Genomic DNA, 21822 nt, shown 5'->3' with positions numbered 1-21822 from the left:
CTACCCGCAGAAACCTTAGCAACCTCAACCCTTCCCTTCTTCACTCTGCTACTGATGGCCTTTACGACAAAATCGCACCCCTGTCCTGCCCAGACCTAACCACTTCCATCTACAACAACACATTGGGGTTCATTTACTAAAGGCAAATCCACTTTGCACTACAAGTGCACTTGGAAGTGCAGTCGCTGTAGATCTGAAGGGGACATGCAAGGAAAAAAAAACAGGATTTTTGCTTGTACATGATTGGATGATAAAATCAGCAGAGCTTCCCCTCATTTCAGATCTTCTACTCATATCTACAGCGACTGCACTTCCAAGTGCACTTGTAGTGCAAAGTGGTTTTGCCTTTTGTAAATCAACCCCATTGTCATCCTCCCTAGACGTTCTTGCTCCTCTTTCTACACGCAGAACCAGGCCCTTCTCAAATACAACTCCTGCCTCCACACGGCTAAAAAAAACTACTACAACACTATCATTTAAAACCCTCTCATCCAAACCTCGTCCACTCGTTTCTACCCTTAATTCCTTACTTCACCCCCCCCACTGCCCCCACAAACCAACTAGCTTACCACTCAACAGATTGCCAACCATTTCAAAAGCAAAATCAACACTATTCGCTTTTGATCCAGCATTCAAATTCCTCCCCTACCCAACACATCAGGTCCAACACTACACTCAATACACTCCTCCTTCTGCCCAGTTACCACCGATGAAGTTGATAAACTCCTCTTCATAGCCCACCTCACTACCTGTCCCCTCTCAATCACTGCGACCACCACCCCACTCTATCCTCAACTTCCTAACCCACATCTTCAACCTCTCCCTCTCCTCGGCACCTTTCCTTCCCCGCTCAAACATGCACTGGTTACCACCATACTTAAAAAACCCTCATTAGACCCCACCTGTTTGAATAACTTAAGACCCAGCTCCCTGCTCCTGTTTGCCTCCAAACTCATCGAACGCCTTGTCCATGACCGAATGAGTCGCTACCTCACGGACAACAACCTTCTCGACCCTCTACAGTCCGGCTTCCACCCACAACATTCTACTGAAACTGCCCTACTAAAACTCACCAATGACCTACGAACTGCTAAAATCAATGGCCATTACTCCATACTCTTAGACCTCTCTGCTGCCTTTGACCACCTGCTCCTCCTCAGCAAACTACACTCCCTTGGCCTTCATGATTCTGCTTTATCCTGGTTCTCCTCCTACCTAGCTCAGCACACTTTCAGTGTCACTTACAACTCCATCTCCTCCACTCCTCTTCCTGTTGGTGTATCCCAAGGCTCCATCCTTGGTCCCCTCCTATTCTCACTCTATACCTCTTCCCTGGGCTAGTTGATAACCTCCTAAGGCTTCCAATACCACCTCTAGAACGACGACACCCAGACCTATCTCTCCACTCCTCAACTCACCCGCTCGATCTCCTCGATTCAAACTTACTGAATGACATATTGAGCTTGTTATATTTCCTCCTTCACGGTCCCCCCCCCCCATGACTTTACCATTAATATCAACACCACAACCATTGATCCCTCCACACATGCCAGGGTGCTGGAGGTAATTCTTGACTCTGACCTCTCCTTCAGCCCCAACATCCAATCACTGGCTAAATCCTGCCGCCTTAACCTCCGCAACATCTCCAGAATTTGACCCTTCCTGACTAATGACACCACAAAGCAACTTATTCACTCCTTGATTATTTCCTGCCTTGACTACTGCAACTCTCTCCTTAATGGCCTATCCTTACGCAGGCTATCCCCCTTCAGTCTATTATGGATTCTGCTGCTAGACTAATACACCTCACTAACCGATCCATGACTGCTGCTCCTCTCTGCCAATCCCTTCACTGGCTTCCCCTACCCCACCATGTAAAATTCAAAATGCTAACCACAACATACAAGGCCATTCACAACATCACCCTCATCTACATCACCAACCTCATCTGCAGATATCGCCCAAATCATCCCCTCCGCTCCTCCCAGGACCTTCTGTTCTCTAGCTCCCTTGTTACCTCCTCCCATGCTTGCCTTTAGGACTTCTCCAGAGCCTCTCCCATCCTCTGGAACTCCCTGCCCCGGTATGTCTGATCAGACCCTACCCTGTCCATCTTGAGGAAATCCCTGAAAACTAATTTATTCATGGAAGCCTATCCCACACCCACCTAACAACTGTCCCCGTACCACCCCCATCAAATCATTCTCTGCAGCTATTACCTTTTGTACCACCACCCCCTCCCTTTGTAAGCTGTATGAGCTGGGCCCTCCTGTACCTTCTATATTGTACAGTAATTGTGCAGTCCTCCCTCTACATTGTAAAGCGCTGCATAAACTGTTGGCGCTATATAAATCATGTATAATAACAATTATAATAGTAGAAATCAATCAATTAACTGGGTCAGCTTTCACCCTCTAACCATCATTGTGCTGCCTAGCAATGTCAACTCTGCTAGCGGTGGCTGAGGGAAAGAAACGGTTCTTGAAAGGCAGGACCACAGGGTCCGGATGGGATATTGGCTTGATCCAGACGGCAGTCCCCCATTTAGTGATGCCTGCCTTACATGCTCCCTATTCCTGTGAAAGTTGTACCAACTCTACCAAGCAGCAAAATATGCCTGTGGTTTAGTCCCTAGCATGCCCAAGCACTTTAGGAACAGTGGAGATTCAAATATTTGTTTTCCAACTGCCATGTTCCAGTGCAGGCTGAAAGATGCCCATGTCATCACTACTGTAGGAATACTCTATATTGCTAGCGATGGCTAGACTTAGAGCCCTTTCACACTGGAGCGTTTTTTAGACGCTTTTGGGCTGAAAATAGCACCTGTAAAGCGCCAGAAAAATTACGCCCCTTCAGTCTCAGTGTGAAAGCTGTTTGATTGCAAAGGTACTGGCGAACAGTGACTATTTCTGGTATGGATTTTTGAATTGATATTTGTTGAGTCAATTGGTGCTGATAAGGCTGCCAACAAACTCAGATTTTGTCAGTTTCCTCAGGAATCAGCGACATTCAAGTGGTGTATGGGCAGCTTCAGATATATTATCACCTAATTACGAAAGGCCATTTAACACTTAACCAATAATTATCAGAAACCATTTTAATAATACTCATTTTGCTGAACCATATTTGATGACCCTCACTGTGTTTGTCCTGCCTAACCGTTAAATGTTTATTTTTGTGTTAGTACAAACCTTTTCCATAATGCCGCGTACACACGATCGGTTTGTCTGATGAAAACAGTCTGATGGACCACTTTCATCAGACTAACCGATCGTGTGTGGGCCCCATCGGTTATTTATCCATCGGTTAAAAAACTAGGAACTTGTTTTAAAATTATCTGATGGTTAACTAACCGATAGAAAAAAAAACATTGTCTGTGAGTACGTCCATCGGTTAAAAATCCACGCATGCTCAGAATCAAGTCGACGCATGCTCGGAAGCATTGAACTTCATTTTTCTCAGCACGTCGTTGTGTTTTACGTCACCGCGTTCTGACACAATAGTTTTTTTTATAACCGATGGTGTGTATGCACGACTGATGAAAGTCAGCTTCATCGGATCTCTGATGGAAAAATCGATCAGATCGTTTACATCGGATGAACCGATCGTGTGTACAGGGCATTAGTCTATGTCAGGGGTATTGAATTAAAATTCATAAAGGTCCGATCAGTAAAATGTTCTAACAGAGGTCCGAATCGCATGTTTGTGCAATGTCTCAGATCCTTCCCACCACAACCCCCTCATTTTATATCACAATCCCGTGCTTACATCAGTGTTCTCCGTCCCCTCTCAGTTCCCCCTTCCCATTAGTGTCCACTGCTCCCTTCACATTAATCCCCCCCAACAGTGCCCTATTTTACATCACCCCCCACAGCACAGCACCTTAAGATTCCCCCCATGGCACTGCCCCCTTCAGATTTCCCCCCAACAGCACTGACCTCCTTACCCCACCCCCAACAGCACTGCTCCCCTTTACACTGCCCCCCCTTTACATCACCCCCACAGCATTACTTGCCTTTACATCTCCCCCCATAGCAATTGCCCCCCCCCCCCCACCCGCCACAGCACTGCCGCTTTCACTTTGCGGTCCTAGCAACCAATCACCTGCTAGTTAATCTGAAAAGTTAACTTATGCAGCTCTTGCTCCTGCCCTCCATTCATTGGCAGCTGTGCCTCCTGCTCTCTGGTCTATATAAGGTAGCAATCAACTCATGCAACTCACTCTTGATCTCTTGGCATGAGTCTGGATGGCACAGTGGCTCGGCCTGGATCCAGGCCGTGGTTCACCATTTAGTAAAGCCTGGTCTATATTGTGTTTATTAAAACCCAGAACCATCCACAAATGCAGAGGCAAACAGTACCATTTTATTTCTTACACTTTGAAAAAATGAACCTTATTTCTGGTTAACATTTTACTGCCTGCTCATGCCATATTCATAGTTAAGAGGCAGTAGTGTATTTAGGTTTGCTGTCCTAGGCCTGACTAAACTCATGCACCCCTAATTTAAATATGCCCCCCCCCTTCTTGTCAAGGCCACACCCCTTTCTGTTAAGGAACCGGCCTGAAATTATTGATGTGAAATAAACTGACAGGGGCTATAACCCTCTCTTGCTCTATCTAAATGTTATATAGTTCTAGAGGACTAAGAAGCTATAACCATGCCAATGGTGCAGCAGAAAACATATAGCACAGTGAGGAAGGTTTGTGGTCCAGGATGATAGGACAGTCAACATTAGAAGCGGAATGCCAGCCGCCTGCATACCGGCAGCAGTGTGGCCGCTTTTTGGGGGCGCTAGACTAATTCAGCCCAGTCCACCCTATAAGACTGGCGCTACATTAACAGTGTAGCGCAAGCCGGCGGAGACTTTCCGTGCTGCCCCTCTGCAAAGTGCTGCCCTAGGCCTGGGCCTTGTCTTCCTAGGCCAGGATACAGCAGTGGTTAGAGGGCATGTATGTTGTGGGTATACAGTATATGGGGAGTGGTCAAGGCAACTCATGCAAAATAAAAAACATAGACAGAAGGAGGAGACCCTAACATTCATAGAATAGATGTTATCTTGACACATTCTGGTTGTCTCTGGTTGTATAACACATACATACACAAAAAAATTACCTTTAACACATGGGACACAGCAGACCATAACAAAATGCTAGGACTTTTTTGTCTTGTGTTTTACAGCAACAAGCTATGTGTAAGAAATTGAATATACTTTATAATCTGATGGAGAGCCTACAGTGTAAACTCCAGGTGAGCCTGTATAATGTATACCTTGAGGTTTTTAGCTTATGTCATAGTAGTGCAATTGAGAAATTTGATACTGTACCCTATGTAAAAGTAAAGATTGCTAAGTTTCGTAAGGAAGACCAAGCTTTACATATTTAATTTATCTGGAGTTTTATTACAGCTTTAAGGTCAGGTCCAAACAAAAATCCATTATATTTTTCAAAATGTTTCTTGATTATTAGAGAAAATGTATTTTAATTCCAGCAATACCTAAACTTTATTAATTTCATTGTTTCTGAGCAAAACAATGTAGGTTGTCTTTTATAAAAGAGATTGTTGTTAGTTGCTTTTTAAAATTAAAACAATAGTTGACATAAAAAATGTTTCTTTATTTTGAATGGTAAACTATAGCATATTATTAGTAATTTCAGATTATGTTTTTAGTTTAAGTAATGATAATAGTTGATGTTGTAGACACATTTTTAAATGCTTGCTGCCTACATATCAGCAATGTAATTTCATATACAAAAGGTTCAGACATTCATACATCTATGTATAATTAGAAATATTGGGCCAGATCCTCAAAAGGGATACGCAGGCGTATCTGCTGATACGCCGTCGTATCCCTGTTTCTAACTATGCGGCTGATTCAGAGAATCAGTTACGCATAGATATTCCTAAGATCCGGCAGGTGTAATAGTTTTACACTGTCGGATCTTAGGATGCAGTACCGCGGCCGCTGCTGGGGGCATTTCTCGTCGAAATTCCGCTTCGGGTATGCAAATTGGCACTAACGGAGATCCACAAAGCGGTTTCCCTTCGTGAAGTCTCCGTAAGTTGTTAGTTTGCAAACGCAAAGATAGGGCTGCTTTTACAAAGTGTAAAGTTAGTACACCATGTAAAAGTAGACCCTTCTTTCCCGCGACGCTGTCAATTTTATTTTTTTCCCGCCGCATCTTTTTTTTTTCCCGACGCAACTTTTTTTACCCGGCGCGATTCACAAAACTCGGCGCAACATAACTTGGCGCAAAGCACGTCGGAAAAATCGTGTCGGGAGCATGCGCAGTACGTCCGGCGCGGGAGCGCGCCTAATTTAAATGGGACTCGCCCCATTAGATTGGGCCCGCCTTGCGCCGGACGGATTTAAGTTACACCGCTGAAAATTTCTAGGTAAGTGCTTTGTGGATCGGGCACTTGGGTAGAAATTTTGCGGCGGTGTAACTTCAATCCCAATATTTAAGTTAAGCCCGCTGTACGTGGATCTGGCCCAGTGTACCTGCTTGGTTTAGAGCTCCCCGCAAGTCATTGTCCAGCTCCTTCTACCTGTGTTAAATGTCAGACTTGGTATTTTCTAGGACATGTATACACTGCTCAAAAACTTTTTAATCAGAGTATAGCATCAAGTCCGAGGGGGAGGGGGTTGTTAATCAGTTTCAGCTGCTCCAACTGAAGGAACAATAGACTGAATAATTGCAAGGCAGTGATTTAAAGCGGTATTAAACCCAATAAACAAAAATGCAGCTTACCAAGCCTAAGTTTAGTCACCTGTGCTTGTTTTCATTGTAATGTGCTTTCTACTCTGTTAGCTGAAATTGTCTTCCATTGATGCCTCCACCCCACTCCGACACCACAATCTTCTGGTGTTAATGACATTTAAAGTGATTGTAAACCCAACCACACAACTTGCACCTACAGGTAAGCCTAGATTAAGGCTTACCTGTAGGCGCAATAAATATCTCCTAAACCTGCATGGTTTAGGACATATTTACAATAATGACAGGCGCCAATGTCTACGGTGCATGCGCGTCGTAGACATCTGCGCAAGCGCACTGAGCATGCCGTTTTTGTGAATGGCATAATTGGGGTTAATGCCGTTTTCCCATGCATGCGCAGGGATCTGCCGGTCCCACGTGCGTGCGCGGGAGTGATGTCATCGCCACTCCAGAAAAATCTGTGAGGGGACATGGTGGCAGCGGCAGAACTTGGAGAACTTTGGGGGCTTCGATTTCAGGTAAGTGCCACATAATGAGCTAGTATGCTATGCATACTAGCTCATTATGCCTTTCTCTTGCAGGATTCGTTTTTTCCCTGTTTTTCGGGGGGGGGGGGTACTTCCTCTTTAACCACTTGACAACTGGGCACTTAAACACCCTTAATAACCAGACCAATTTTCAGCTTTTGGTGCTCTCACGTTTTGAATGACAATAACTCAGTCATACAACATTGTAACCAAATGAAATTTTTGTCCTTTTTTTCCCACAAATAGAGCTTTCTTTTGGTGGTATTTGATCACCTCTGCGTTTTTTTTTTTTTTTCGCTATTAATGAAAAAAGAACGAAAATTTTGTAAAAAAATGAATTTTTCTTCATTTCTATCATATCATTTTGTAAAAAAGTAATTTTTCCTCATACATTTGGCCTAAAATGCATACTGCTACATATTTTTGGTAAAAAAAAAAAAAAAAATTTGGATATTATTTAGTCTGGGTGAAAGTTATAGGGTCTACAAGCTATGGTACCAATTTCTGAAAATTGAACAATTTGATCACACCTGAAGTACTGACAGCTTCTCTCATTTCTTGAGACCCTAACAAGCCAATAAAGTACAAATACCCCCCAAATGACCCCTTTTTGGAAAGTAGACATTCCAAGGTAGTTAGTAATAGTCATAGTTAGTTTTTTGAAGTTGTCATTTGTTCCCACAATTCTTTGCAAAATTAAGATTTTTTTTTTTTTTTTTTTTTCATACCAATATTGTCATTATAACAGGTTATTTCTCTCACATGGCATGTATATTCCACAAATGACACCCCAAAATATATTCTGCTGCTCCTCCTGAGTATGGCGATACCACATGTGTGAGACTTTTACACAGCGTGGCCACATACAGAGGCCCAAAACCGAAGTAGCAACTTCAAGCATTCTAGGAGCATAAATTACACATCTAATCTCTCAACCACCTATTACACTTTTGAAGGCCCTGGAGCACCAGGACAATGGAAACGCCCACAAAGTGACCCCATTTTGGAAAGCTAACACCCCAACGTATAATCTATGAGGCGTAATGAGTCTTTTGAACAGTTCATTTTTTTCCAGATGTTCTTGGAAAATGTGGAAAAAAATAAAAACGCATTTTTTTTTACAGAAAGTTGTCCATTTATAGGATATTTCCAACACATAGCATGTACATAGAAAAAATTACACCCCAAAATATATTCTGCTGCTCCTCCTGAGTATGGCGATACCACATGTGTGAGACTTTTACACAGCGTGGCCACATACAGAGGCCCAACACCGAAGTAGCAACTTCAAGCATTCTAGGAGCATAAATTACACATCTAATCTCTCAACCACCTATTACACTTTTGAAGGCCCTGGAGCACCAGGACAATGGAAACGCCCACAAAGTGACCCCATTTTGGAAAGCTAACACCCCAACGTATAATCTATGAGGCGTAATGAGTCTTTTGAACAGTTCATTTTTTTCCAGATGTTCTTGGAAAATGTGGAAAAAAATAAAAATGCATTTTTTTTTACAGAAAGTTGTCCATTTATAGGATATTTCCAACACATAGCATGTACATAGAAAAAATTACACCCCAAAAAATATTCTGCTGCTCCTCCTGAGTATGGCGATACCACATGTGTGAGACTTTTACACAGCGTGGCCACATACAGAGGCCCAACACCGAAGTAGCAACTTCAAGCATTCTAGGAGCATAAATTACACATCTAATCTCTCAACCACCTATTACACTTTTGAAGGCCCTGGAGCACCAGGACAATAGAAACGCCCACAAAGTGACCCCATTTTGGAAAGCTAACACCCCAACGTATAATCTATGAGGCGTAATGAGTCTTTTGAACAGTTCATTTTTTTCCAGATGTTCTTGGTAAATGTGGAAAAAAATAAAAACGCATTTTTTTTTACAGAAAGTTGTCCATTTATAGGATATTTCCAACACATAGCATGTACATAGAAAAAATTACACCCCAAAATATATTCTGCTGCTCCTCCTGAGTATGGCGATACCACATGTGTGAGACTTTTACACAGCGTGGCCACATACAGAGGCCCAACACCGAAGTAGCAACTTCAAGCATTCTAGGAGCATAAATTACACATCTAATCTCTCAACCACCTATTACACTTTTGAAGGCCCTGGAGCATCAGGACAATAGAAACGCCCACAAAGTGACCCCATTTTGGAAAGCTAACACCCCAACGTATAATCTATGAGCCATAATGAGTCTTTTGAACAGTTCATTTTTTTCCAGATGTTCTTGGAAAATGTGGAAAAAAATAAAAACGCATTTTTTTTACAGAAAGTTGTCCATTTATAGGATATTTCCAACACATAGCATGTACATAGAAAAAATTACACCCCAAAATATATTCTGCTGCTCCTCCTGAGTATGGCGATACCACATGTGTGAGACTTTTACACAGCGTGGCCACATACAGAGGCCCAACATCCAAGAAGCACCATCAGGTGTTCTAGGGACATAAATTACACATCCAATTTCCTTACAATCTATCACATTTTTGAAGGGCCTTCATATTTCTAACACAGCATGTACATACCAAGAATTACACCCTAAAATACATTCTGCTGAGTAATGGGTAAAAAAAAAAGAAGATTACCTGTGGTTTTAGTAGTGCAATTGTCCACAGAAGGAGAGCCCCGATCCAGGCAGCAGGCAGGGACGTGGTCACTGGTCAGCGACAGTGAATGGAATTGTCCAGGCAGCAGGCAGCAGGCAGGAATATTGTCCATAGTCAGGAAAAATATTCGTCCTGGTAGGAACATGGTCCAAGTAGCGGGCCATGGGTAGGGGAATGGGGACAGGGGTAGAGGCTTCTCCCACCCAAATCTCTTTGAAGCCTCCGGGCAACCAGACCCTAATCCGGGAATGAGAAAACTAAAAAATTAGTTTTTTCATCCAGAAAAACAATTCTGGAGCCCCTCACATATGTGAGACCCCTGTGTTCCCACTAGTATAGCAGGGTAAAAGATCAATCCAAGGGGCAGGCAAAAAACGTGGTCAAACAGTCCAGGGTCAGTTCCAGAGCAGGCAGATGTAGGTACAGTTTAGGGTTAGGCAAAAGAGTGGTCGTAAAACAAGCCAGGGTCAGTTCCAGAGAAGGCAGAGGTATGTTTAGGGTTAGGCAAAAGAGTGGTTATATAACAGGCCATGGTCGGTTCCGGAGAAGGCAGAGGTATGAGTGCAGTGGCATAAGGGGTGTGGGGGGGAAATTACAGGAAATTAGAATTGCGTTTACCATACGTCCCTAATAATGAAGAAACGTATGGTAACGGCGGAAACATGTTCCAATACAGAGGCCTGGTTGGGAAGGACAATCGGGACAGTAATACACAGTGTCTTTTCGAATTCCTCTTCTGGAGCACACCCGGCACCTCTTCTGATTTCTGTGGCCTGTTTCAGGGGAGGGGGTTTTCTCAGGAAAGTGACGCTCGTGGAGTCTGCTCACAGAATCAGAGCGAATATTTTCCGGTGGGTTTTCGGGGTACAAAAGGGCGGTGATGACTTCTTCTTGATAGTCCAGATATGATACGGGGTTCTCTGATGACTTTTTGTAGATTACATAGGAGTTATAAAAGGCCAAACTAAAAAAATAAATGGACACTTTCTTGTACCAGTGGCGGGATTTTCTTGTGGGCAGGTAGGGTTCTATCATCTGGTCATTGAAGTCCACTCCCCCCATGAACAAATTATAGTCATAGATGCACTTTGGTTTTTGGATTGGGCCGGTTCTTTGGGGGACTTCCACGCAGGTGTCGTCGTGGATTGATGTAAGCATGTGGACGTTCCGTTTGTCCCTCCACCTGACAGCCAATATCTCCTGGTTCCTCAATGCTGCAGACTCCCCTCGTCTGAGCTTTTGATCCACCAGTTTTTGCGGGAAGCCTTTCCTGTTGGGTCTTATTGTGCCACATGCTGGGGTATTCCGGAGGTAAAGACAGCGAAACAGGGGCAAGCTGGTGTAGAAATTATCCACATAAAGGTGGTATCCCTTTCCAAAGAGTGGATACATCAGATTCCAGACCACTTTTCCGCTGACTCCCATATACTCTGGACATTCAGGGGGATGCAGTTGCGAGTCCTTCCCTTCATACACCATGAATGAGTAGAGGTACCCTGTGGCTCTGTCGCAAAGCTTGTACATTTTGACCCCATATCGGGCCCTTTTGCTGGGGATGAACTGCTTGATGCCCAGCCTGCCTGAGAATTTGACAAGGGACTCGTCCACAGATATGTTCTGGTCAGGGGTATATAATTGGGGAAATCGTTGAGCGAAAAAATTTAGAAGTGGCCTAATTTTATATAGCTTGTCAAAAGCAGGGTCATTTCGGGGAGGGCACTGGGCGTTATCGTTAAAGTGGAGGAACCGCATAATTATTAAATATCGGGATCTTGGCATAAGGGAGGAGAAGAGTGGCATGTGGTGAATGGGTTTGGTGGACCAGTACGAGTACAATTGTTTTTTTTTTGAAAGTGCCATAGTAAAGGTTAGGCCTAAGAACATTTTAAATTCGTCCACGGTTAGTTCTCTCCACTCAAAGGGGCGGGCATATCTGGAACCAGGGTTACTTCTTATGTACTGTTGTGCGTAGAGATTGCACTGGGCCACAATGAAGGATAGCAAATCTTCGGTGAAAAGTAAATTAAAAAAATTAAGCATTGAAAAGTTTTCGGTGTTCACCTGGACACCTGGCTGGGCAGTGAAAGGGGGGATATTTGCTGCTCCGGAATTAGGGGGAAGCCACAGGGGGTTTTGAAGGCCATAGGGAAGGCTGGCATGGCCCCTTTGTTGCAGTGGCACAGCGCTTGAGGCGGACGGCACAGCGCTTGAGGCGGACGGCACAGCGCTTGAGGCGGACGGCACAGCGCTTGAGGCGGACGGCACAGCGCTTGAGGCGGACGGCACATCGCTTGAGGCGGACGGCACATCGCTTGAGGTGGACGGCCCTGCGCGTCTGGGAGTAGGCCGCTTCTCCACGCCAGCACCCCTTCTTTTCCTGGGCCCACGTTCCTCTTCAGATTCTGAATCCGACCCACTGTCTATAACTGGTTCATAGGCCGAATCCGAATCGGACAGAGACTCCTCGCTGCTCTCATCGCTCATGGCAAGTAGAAGATGTACGGCCTGCTCACCGGTAAAGAATTTTTTTGCCATACTGGTGGCTGGTGAGGCTGTACTGCAGAGCACTGTGGTGGCACTGATGGACACAGGTGGGCACTTATGTGCACTGTAGTGGCACGGGTGTGGCTCTGGTGGGCACAGGTGGCTCTGGTGGGCACAGGTGGCTCTGGTGGCTCTGGTGGGCACAGGTGGCTCTGGTGGCTCTGGTGGGGCTCTGGTGTGCACTGATTAGTAGAAGGCGGCACTTATGTGCACTGTAGTGGCACGGGTGTGGCTCTGGTGGGCAAAGGTGGCTCTGGTGGGCAAAGGTGGCTTTGGTGGGCACAGGTGGCTCTGGTGGGCACAGGTGGCTCTGGTGGGCACAGGTGGCTCTGGTGGGCACAGGTGGCTCTGGTGTGCACTGATTAGCAGAAGGCGGCACTTATGTGCACTTTAGTGGCACGGGTGGGCACAGGTGGCTCTGGTGGGCACAGGTGGCTCTGGTGGGCACAGGTGGCTCTGGTGGGCACAGGTGGCTCTGGTGGGCACAGGTGGCTCTGGTGGCTCTGGTGTGCACTGATTAGAAGAAGGCGGCACTTATGTGCACTGTAGTGGCACGGGTGTGGCTCTGGTGGGCACAGGTGGCTCTGGTGGGCACAGGCAGCACTGGTGGGCACAGGCAGCACTGGTGGGCACAGGCGGCACTGGTGGGCACAGGCGGCACTGGTGGCCGCAGGCGGCACTGGTGGGTGCAGGCGGCACTGGTGGGCGCAGGCGGCACTGGTGGGCGCAGGCGGCACTGGTGGGCGCAGACGGCACTGGTGGGCACAGGCGGCACTGGTACGGCACTGTTTTGGCACTGGTATAGGACTGTTGTGGCTCTGGTGGCACTGGTGCGGCTCTGGTGACACTGGTGCGGCTCCGGTGACACTGGTGCGGCTCTGGTGTGGCACAGGTGGCACAGATGTGGCACTACTGGGCACAGATGTGGCACTATGGACACAGATGTGGCACTGATGTGGCACTTTAGGCACAGATGTGGCACTGATGTGGCACTATGGGCACAGATTTGGCACTGATGTGGCAATATGGGCACAGATTTGGCACTATGGGGCAATATGGGCACAGATGGGCACTATGGGGCACTGGTATGGATGGCAAAACTCACAGTTTATCTCCTCTTCTCTCTCGCTGATACTGTGTGAGGAGAGGAGAGGAGATAAACTTTCATTGACCTTGCTTTGTTTACATTGTGATCGCGCCGTCATTGGACGGCGCGATCACATGGAAAAAGACCACTGTTACTGGTCAATTTCCCTGATCTGTGTAGCGCCGGGTCTCATAGACCCGGCGCGCACAGAATCTTCTGTGTGCGCGCCCGAGGCGGCGCGCATTGCTGCTTCTGCGGGGCGCCGTTAATTAACGGCAACCCCCAGTTAAGCAACCACCTTGCCGCCGTTATATGACGGCGGCTGGTGGTTAACTGGTTAAGAACAGGTGAACTAGATGGGCAACAATGAGAATACCTCCAAAACAAGAATGGTTTTACCGGTGGAGGCCACTGACAATTATTTCCGTTAATTGCTCACTGCCCGCACTGTGGAGCTCGATTGGCATTTGCCATTGAACACCAGAATTGGCAGGTCCACCACTGGCGCCCTGTGCTTTTCACAGATGAGAGCAGTTTCACCCAGAGTGACAGATGTGAAAGGGCCTAGAGAATTCATGGAGAATGTTATGCTGCCTGAAACCTCGTTAAGCATGACCGGTTTGGTGGTGGATCGGTGATGGTCTGGGGAGGCATATCTGGATGAAATACTTAAACCCATTGTCCAACCCTATGCTGGTGCAGTGGGTCCTGGGTTTCACCTGGTGCACAACAATGCCTGGACTTATTTTCTGGAGTATGAAGAAATTGATACCAGTGAATGGCCCCCCGTCGCTCTTTTAGTCTGTCCGATGCCGCCAGGTTGCACCTCAGTCTGCTCAGGAGCTCAGTGATGCCCTAGTCCAGATCTGGGAGGAAATATGCCAGGACATCATCTGTCTTCTCATTAGGAGCATGCCCAACATTGTCAGGCATGAATACAAGCATGTGGGGGGCCATACAAACTACTGACTACCATTTTTTGAGTTGCCGCAAAGAAATTTCTGCAAAATGCACTAGCCTGCTGCATAATTTTTTCACTTTGATTTTTGGGGTGTCTTTGAATTCAGCCCTCTGTAGATTGATAATTTTCATTTCCATCAAATGATGTGCCATCCTTTCATTCCTAACACATTACCCAGTCCATATCAGTATAGATATCCAGCATGACATTTTTTCCCATGGAGATCTGATGTGTTTTCAAAGTGTTCCTTTAATCTTTTTGAGCAGTGTGTATAATAATAATAAAAAAAAAATATATATATACATATAGTAGCAGAGCGTCCCAGAGAGAGCCAGGAAAAGTCTTGTTCGGTGTTTGTACATCTCCCAGGCTCCTCTCATACACATTCAGGGATCTCTGATCCATGATCGAGTTCGGATCTTGGTCCTCTCTCCCAGACCAATTTAGCCCTGGTTCACAGTGGGTACGATTTGGAACGATTTGAGATGCGATTTGACATGTCAAATCGCATCTCAAATCGGCGGCAATTGTCGGCAATGGCACTGTCCTAATCGGTGCGACGCCGCATCTGCGATTTCAAAAAGTAGTTCCTGTACTATTTTTTTGCGATTTCGGGCCGCGATTTACATTAAATTGCGGCCCAAATCGCGGCCGCGAAATCGCGGTAAAATCGCGCATTTTACCGCGATTTTGAATTCGCAGCAGTGTGAACCTAGGCTTAAACTCACCTGTGACAGCCTTCGCTCTCTGCTTGGGAAACACAGACAACACTGGTCTGTGAGAGCAAAAGGTTGGTAAAAAGTTGTGGAAGCTGATAAGCTGTAGGCTTGCTCAGCCTGGTAGTTAGGGCCTGTATATATTGTATTGTATTGTGGTTAGTGCCGAGACATGTCTAGGTTTTTGTTTGGCTATTTTTGTTCTGTTTTTTTTTTATGAACACTGTACAGCACCTGTATACAGACTTGTATATATCACCAATAAACACTGCACTTTTTGTCACTTCCCCTTATTGGATTTTGTATCTGCCTGAAAGAGTGCTCACCCCAGGGAGCTTTGTACCAGCTACCGGTCCCCCAGGTTACATATGGTGGAGAATGCGGGCAGCTGTAGTAAGTTACTATTTAAATTAGCCTGGGAGAGAGGACCAAGATCCGAACTGGATCATGCGTTTGGCCCATTCAATGGTATCAATTCCTTCCACAAAGCAGTAATGAAAGTGTTCCTGTCTTGCAGGGAGCTCACCATTTGTTTATAATTAAGAATAGAAAATCTATTGTAGGAGTTGACATCATCGTTTTGTTATAGCCATGACAATAGAAAGTACTGGAAATGAGGTGGGGATATCTCTATTATTTACCCAGAGGACTATAGACATAAAACATTAGGCATTCCACATCCCTTTTTCCACTTTATAGTCAATTATCCTTAGTACTATACACTCTGTATAAGGCTGCTTTCACACTGAAAGCGCCGGCCATTAGCAATTAGAAAAGTGCCGCTCGTTTTAGAGGCGCTGTTTAAGTGGTGCTTTTGCGCTGCTAATGGATTGCTTTTTACTCAAAAAAGGGTAAAAAGACAGTTTTGTGGCACTTTTCGAAGTGCTTTTCAGGCGCTTTGAAAGCACTGCCTATTCCAATGGGCGGGGCGTTTTGGGAGCGCTAAATACAGCACTCCCAACCCACCCCAAAGATGCTGCTTGCAGGACTTTTCGGAACGTCCCACAAACGCACCACCCCAGTGTGAAAAACACAATAGAATGAATGGGAGGCGGTGTTCAGGCACTTAACAGAGGCTATTTCTAGCGCTAAAGCGCCTGAAAACCTCCCCAGTGTGAAGCTGGTCTAAAGGAGGTAAATATAATTCTCATGTAGTCATTTTCTGTTAAATTTCCGTTTTGTTCTTTTAAATACATGTAGTAAGATATATGTTTTTTAACCACTAGTCATCCGCCCGCCGTCAAAAGACGGCGGGAGGAAGACTCTCTTATCCTGGGTGGACGTCATATGACGTTGCACCTTTAAAAACCTCTAGGGGGCGCGCATCTCCGGCGGCGCACACGCGCCCGGCGTTCACCGAGGATCCGGTGCGCGTGGCCGCGATGGCCGCCGGGCACCCGCGATTGCTCAGGAACTGAGCAGGAAAGTGGATCTGTGTGTGTAAACACACAGATCCACGTCTTGTCAGGGAGAGGGGACCGATGGTGTGTCCCTTGTATATTGGCACAACCATCGGTCACCTCCCCCAGTCACTCCCCTTCCCCCACAGTAAGAATCACTAATTAGGGAATACATTTACCCCTTTCTCGCCCCCTAGTGTCAACCCCTTACCTGCCAGTCACATTTATACAGTAATCAATGCATTTTTATAGCAGGGATCGCTGTGTAAATGTGAATGGTCCCAAAAATGTGTCAAAAGTGTCCGATGTGTCCGCCGCTATATCGCAGTCACGATAAAAATCGCTGATCGCCGCCATTACTAGTAAAAAAAAAATAATAATAATAAAAATGCTATTAATCTATCCCCTATTTTGTAGACGCTATAACTTTTGCGCAAACCAATCAATAAACGCTTATTGCGATTTTTTTTTTTTACCAAAAATATATAGAAGAATACGTATCGGCCTAAACTGAGGAAAAAAATGTGTTTAAAAATAAAAAAATTATATTTATTATAGTTAAAAATAAAAAATGAATAAATTCTGATGCGCTCGTATTAACTCATGTGCAATGTGAAGCGTACATATACAATCAAGCAAAAAACCTAGTGAGAAGACTCTTAATATATATGTGAGTAGATCATGAAAAAAGTCCTGGTGATTGAATCAGTCAGTCTGCAGTGCTCCTTCCCTAATTGCCAAGCTCTCACTTCAATGTGATCAGGTTTTAACAACCTCCAGCAGCGATCAGATGTTTCCAGTTTCATTCAGTCACATGCAAAAGAGGAGGAAAGGAAACATAGCGCAATATTGTACCATATAGATGTGGATAAAGGTTGCATTTAGTGCACTCACATATCCTCGCTTATAATATAGACAGGGTATGTTGCCGCTCAGTTTAAGTGGACTCCTCACTCGGGATAGACATCTGATGGTCCGTCACTGTAGTCTCCTCCCCCACATGTATCGTCACTCGTCACGTGACTTAGTCATGGGTATTCTACCAGAATGACGATACATGTAAGGGAGGAGCCTACAGTGACGGACCATCGGATGTCTATCCCGAGTGAGGAGTCCACTTAAACTGAGCGGCAACATACCCTGTCTATATTATAAGCGAGGATACGTGAGTGCACTAAGTGCAACCTTTATCCACATCTATATGGATAAAGGTATTATTGTGTTCTGCCAGTGTGTACAATGATCAGTATTGCTAACTATAGCTGGCAGCACTGATTGTTTTGGGAAAAACCTAACAGGCTGGTTGTACTCAAGTTGATTAATAGATTGACTTGTGTAAAACCAGCTAGCCCATACATAGATTGACTATGGCTGGTCTCCATAATTGGCATAATTTCAATCCATGTATGACCTGCTTAACCACTTCGCAGTCTCTAAATATCCTTCCACTCCTGTACATAGTGCTCACTGTCATACTCTCCACACTCCTCTCCTGTACATAGTGCCCACTGTCATACTCTCCACACTTCTCTCCTATACATAGTGCCCACTGTCATACCCTACACACTCCTCTCCTGTACATAGTGCCCACTGTCATACCCTCCACACTCCTCTCCTATACAGAGCGCCCACTGTCATACCCTTCACACTCCTCTCCTGTACATAGTGTCTGCTGTCTTACACTTCTCTCCTGTACATAGTGCCCACTGTCCTACCCTCCACACTCCTCTCCTATACATAGTGTTCACTGTCATACCCTCCACACTCCTCTTCTATACATAGTGCCCACTATCATACCGTCTACATTCCTCTCCTGTACATACTGCCCACTATCATACCCTCCACACTCCTCTCCTGTACATACTGCCCCATCATACCCTCCACACTTCTCTCTGGTACGTACTACCCTCTGTCATACCCCCACACTCTTCCTGTACATACTGCCCATTGTCATACCCTTCACACTCCTCTCCTGTACATAGTGCCTTTTGCCGTACCCTTTGCACTCCTCTCCTGTACATAGTGCCCACTGTTAGACCCTCCACATTTCTCTCCCTCACCTGCACATACTTCCCACTTATATACCGTCCATACTCCTCCCCTACGTCGCTTACCCACAAAAACAGTTCTTTAAAATTATACTGAATACCCTCAATGTTACCAGCTCTAGAATGGACACACTTTTGTTAGTTCAACTAAAGGAAATCGCAGTTCTCATATTTGTACTGCCCCATTATTAGTACTCATTTAATTTTGTGATTACTACTATGATGTATAGAGGAACATCTGGGATCTCGGCTACTCTAAATATAGCACTTATATAAAAAAAAGTGTCCCTGAAAATATTTTTTAAATGTTGGCAACTGTGCACTTAGGCACTGCCCAAGGGCCATTGGGTCAGTAGGGGGCCCCATAAGAGGCTCCTGGGATCCTGTGATAATAAAACGGTAGTAAACTTTCCTGACATTACTACTTTTTAGAGGCCCTGGGGTAGGTTATGCCACAACGTACAAGTATGCACAGCATATTAGCACATTAGTGTACACTTAAATTTTCAGACTGAGCCCTCCAGTGCTGCGCTGTGATGAATCAGGCGGGGCCCGGGCGCTTCCATCTTCACCCGGTCTTCCTTCTGGGTTCTGTGTCTTTGGTCACTTGCCTTGGCCGGGCTGCGTTCATGTCATTCCCATGCATTTATTTATTATTTATAAAAGGCCCCGCCAAAATCCTCAGCACCAGGCCCATGATGTTCTTAATCTGGCCCTGCGCACCTGAACCTAGAAAGTCTATTAAGGTAGAATTCCATCCAGTTTTAAATAGAGTGGTGAGGGTAGGAACTTTTATCAGGTTTTTTTTATTGCCTGTGCCCTTGTTGGGAATAGCTTTCCTCACCTCCTGCTCAGATGACCACTGTTACCAGGACTGGAAATGAAGAGGAAACTTCTCAAGAGGAAGACTGCAAAAGAAAAAAAATATATACAAAAAATGTTCTAAACCCCCCCAACCACCTCACTTTGCTATGGTATGCCTTTTGAGGAATTATGCTTATAGATTTGGCAGGCATTAAAATGGCAGTATTTTCTCTTGTGGGGGAAGGCTTCTTATGAGAGAGAGCACAGAGTGGCTGGCATAGGAGATTTCAACCACCAGATATAAAGGCTTAAAGTTTCTTTTTTTTTTTATATCTTGGCAGTTTATAGTATTGTGCTCATGTATAAATAACTGAATACCACCAAGGATGTATGACTAAACTTTAATTTGGTTATATTTTCAGTCAGATGGATTGTGGAATTTGTTTTACACCATAGAACTTCCATTAACTACTATTTTGGCTGGTAAGAATGAACTAATTGGTGACATTTTACTAGAAATGGCTTACCTGCTTTTTTTTTTTTAACTATTAAAAATGTTGACTATGTTTACCAAAACAGCAGTTCTTTTGAGAGCTATACATACACCAAAAATACCCACACTCCTGATCTCTATAGTAACATCTGCTGCGTAAAACACAATCCGTGTTCTCATAAATATTAAACCTCATTACACAGTGCTCAATTGTGTTATCCTGGTGCTGTTATCTACTATTAATCAACTGTGTGAAATGTATAAATTCATCATTCACATAAAGTGGTCCTTTGCATAAATAATTTATAAGAAAATAAATAAATACAAACTTCGACTTTCCTATCTCATTAGTAAACTCAAATATATTAGTCCATATACAAAGTGTCCAATCTCTTTTTGGACGTTTTTATAGTTGCTGTTTTTAGCTTAAAAAGTTTTTTTTTCTACAGTCAATAAACTCTCGAGCATGTTATCCTATGTGTCCATGCACTCATAGGCTGTTATCAACTGTTTTTGGCTGTAAAAAAACCTCAAAACTAGTGGGTTCTGAGAGGAGTTTTCAGCTGTAAAAACGCTCTAATGTCAAAAAACGCAGATAATATCCAGTGTGCATGAGGCCTAATAGGGTAAAACCTTTTTATTTAACAAAACATAAATATATGCACTTACAATATAAAGTGCATTCCTCTTGCACCCAGGTTGAATCATTTTTGTATAACCAGATGGCTCCACTATCTTAGTGCGGGCACCAGCCACCTCCTGAAGACGTTGTGATAAAATATACGGGGCATGGTTACAGGAAGCTATCTGTGTTTTTTTTTTAATTAAAAAATAAAGGTTTTACACTATAAGACCCCTTTCACACTGAAGCGTTTTTACAGCGTTTTAGCGTTAAAAGTAGCGCTCATAAAATGCTCTCCATGCATCTCAATGGACCCTTTCACACTGAGTCCTGCAAGCAGCATCTTTGGAGCAGCTTTTGGGCGTGGAAAAAAAATGCTCCAAAAACGCCCCTCTCCATTGAAATGAATTGAAAGCGCTGTAAAAACGCCTTACCCTTTCACACTGAGGCACTGCAAAAATGCCCTAAAACATTATGGTCTTAGCGGTGCTTTACCAGCGTTTTTCGGGCACTGGCAGTGTGAAAGGGCTCTGAAAGCACTCGGTCTTTCACATTGGAATTGCAGATGAGGCTTCTTTCAGGCGCTTTACAGGCTTTTTTTAACGCCAAAGCGCCTGAAAAACGCTTGAATAACGCCCGAAAAACGCCCCAGTGTGAAAGGGGCCTTGGAGTTCTCTCTCTCTTCCATTTTATGGTGATATTCACCCTGGAGTGGAAAAGCTGCTGCCTAGGATTATTAACCCCTTGGGGGGGGGGGGGGACACATTTTGGCCATACTCTTTCCAGAGAGGTCATGGTCCTCTGGTAAGTGTACAAGTGTGGTGGTGATGCATGGTGGAGGATAGGAAACACAGAAGAGATTATATGTATACCATTTTTGGCACTTTGAGGGCCAGTTCACACCACATGCAGTCCAGTGCATTTTTGTTCTGCATCAAAAACACATGGAAAGTAGGTTATATGATTTCCAGTGGCAAAGTTTATACCAGTGCGGTCAGTTCCAGGGCTTTTCAGTTCCAGAAAAAGTAGAACATGCTGCATTTTTCCACTGTACTGGAGCACTTTAAAAAACTGCACTGGAATGCTTAAAAAACGCACTAGACTCTAGTATAGTGAAAAAGGAAGAAAAACAGCACCTGGAATGCATCTGGAACGCATCAAAAACACACCAAAAACTTGCATGCAGAAACGCATTCTAAATGGATCTGTAGTCCGTTTTTGTGGTGTGAACTAGCCCTGAACACAGAGCACTTTAAA

The 21822-nt window shown here is 44.7% G+C and overlaps 1 protein-coding gene across 1 annotated transcript in view; it reads left to right on the top strand.

Annotated features, from left to right (window-relative positions):
• The window catches only part of POLN (DNA polymerase nu), a 268106-nt gene that overhangs the window by 29159 nt on the left and 217125 nt on the right, over positions 1-21822 (top strand). The window contains exons 5-6 of the mRNA XM_040335297.1: positions 5181-5249; positions 19873-19933. Coding sequence (XP_040191231.1) covers positions 5181-5249; positions 19873-19933 — 130 coding nt within the window. The remainder of the gene's footprint in view (positions 1-5180; positions 5250-19872; positions 19934-21822) is intronic.

Source organism: Rana temporaria, chromosome 1, assembly GCF_905171775.1.
Source record: "Rana temporaria chromosome 1, aRanTem1.1, whole genome shotgun sequence".
Taxonomy (NCBI): Eukaryota; Metazoa; Chordata; class Amphibia; order Anura; family Ranidae; genus Rana; species Rana temporaria.
The sequence above is the reverse complement of the archived record's forward strand: the minus strand, read 5'-3'. Positions and strand labels throughout refer to the sequence as shown.